This window comes from Galeopterus variegatus, unplaced genomic scaffold (assembly GCF_000696425.1).
Source record: "Galeopterus variegatus unplaced genomic scaffold, G_variegatus-3.0.2 Scaffold6803, whole genome shotgun sequence".
In the NCBI taxonomy this organism is placed as follows: domain Eukaryota; kingdom Metazoa; phylum Chordata; class Mammalia; order Dermoptera; family Cynocephalidae; genus Galeopterus; species Galeopterus variegatus.
The window spans coordinates 139606-141025 of record NW_007732914.1 but is presented as its reverse complement, the minus strand read 5'-3'; the positions used below and the strand labels follow the sequence as shown (position 1 = coordinate 141025).

General features: G+C 33.9%; 1 protein-coding gene across 1 annotated transcript in view; it reads left to right on the top strand.

Moving 5' to 3' along the window:
• The window catches only part of TEX15 (testis expressed 15), a 15889-nt gene that overhangs the window by 10536 nt on the left and 3933 nt on the right, over positions 1 to 1420 (top strand). The window contains exon 5 of the mRNA XM_008591275.1: positions 969 to 1342. Within this exon, the coding sequence (XP_008589497.1) occupies positions 969 to 1342 (374 nt within the window). The remainder of the gene's footprint in view (positions 1 to 968; positions 1343 to 1420) is intronic.

Below are 1420 nucleotides of genomic sequence, written 5' to 3'. Positions count from 1 at the left end.
TAGTTTCCTGAGTGGGATATATAAATTTCAGGCCAAAAATGAATTTCTCTTAACTATAAAGTAGTACTTTTTCCTCCTTTTCAACGTACTCCCTCCCCACATATCATTCAAAGAATTTTATAAAGCACCAAAAACTATGATTATCTTGGGGACCTGTATTAACTGTCTGGCTCTAGACATTGCCATAACGGATGCTTCTCTCAGCCTGCTTGAGACTGTCTAAATTTAGTTAAGAATATCAAGGATATTAATTTGGCAAGAAATTTTGGAGATCTGCTTTTCCTGTTCTCAAAGATGTACCAGCAAAAAAAATTTTAGGAAAAGATCTTTTGGATGGAGGTGCAGGGGGTGTGCACAGCTGGTGGTTTCACAGGTTATATATAGCTATTTACAAGTAATGAACATTGTGAACAGGTTGGAGATATGTGACTTTGAAACTACATTGAACAATTGAGTAATGATAGTTTCCTACTTTTAAAAGCCTCTATCAGGAAATGTCCAAAGCACAAAATAGTTTATTACAATATTGGAAACATGTTTGAAATGTGGAGTATGCCATCTTCAACAGGAAAAAGTATCTAAATTCAAACCAAGGGAGTGAAACTAGTAAAATATGTTACTTGTGTACTGCCAATAGAATGAAAAAATGTAAATTGTGAGAACTGTTCTCCTGAATAAANTTTTAAAAGCCTCTATCAGGAAATGTCCAAAGCACAAAATAGTTTATTACAATATTGGAAATATGTTTGAAATGTGGAGTATGCCATCTTCAACAGGAAAAAGTATCTAAATTCAAACCAAGGGAGTGAAACTAGTAAAATATGTCACTTGTGTACTGCCAATAGAATGAAAAAATGTAAATTGTGAGAACTGTTCTCCTGAATAAAAATTTCAGATATGTGTTTCTTTTAAAGTTTTGTGACCCTGTATATTGAAAGTTGTTTGTATGTATGTGTTACACTTAATAGGACTACAGGATCTCATCCCAAAAGTGAAAATGAAATAGGATCAAATCGTTCATCTGACAATCTGAAAAGAAACCATGCATCTCCAAAAAAGATTGAAATGCAAAGATCGCTACCTGGCTCACTTTTACCTTTACAGAACCTGAAAGACACTTCCATATCAAAGTCAGAAAGCAAAATAGATATAACTAATATTTTGTCTGATACTTCAGAACACTTCACTGGACATCAGGAAAACTTAACTAGCATGAAGAAAAGAAATGTGAATTCTAGTGCTGCTGGAACAAAATGTGATAAGAAAGACTGTAATTCTCTTGTGATTTGTGACCAGAAAAGTGTAGATGACACCTTTTCCAAAGACCACGAAGCACCTTCACATAAATTTCCTAAAAATTCCCCAGATCCTATACAGAAATCTTGTCTTTCAAACATAAAACCTGGAACTGATGCTTCTC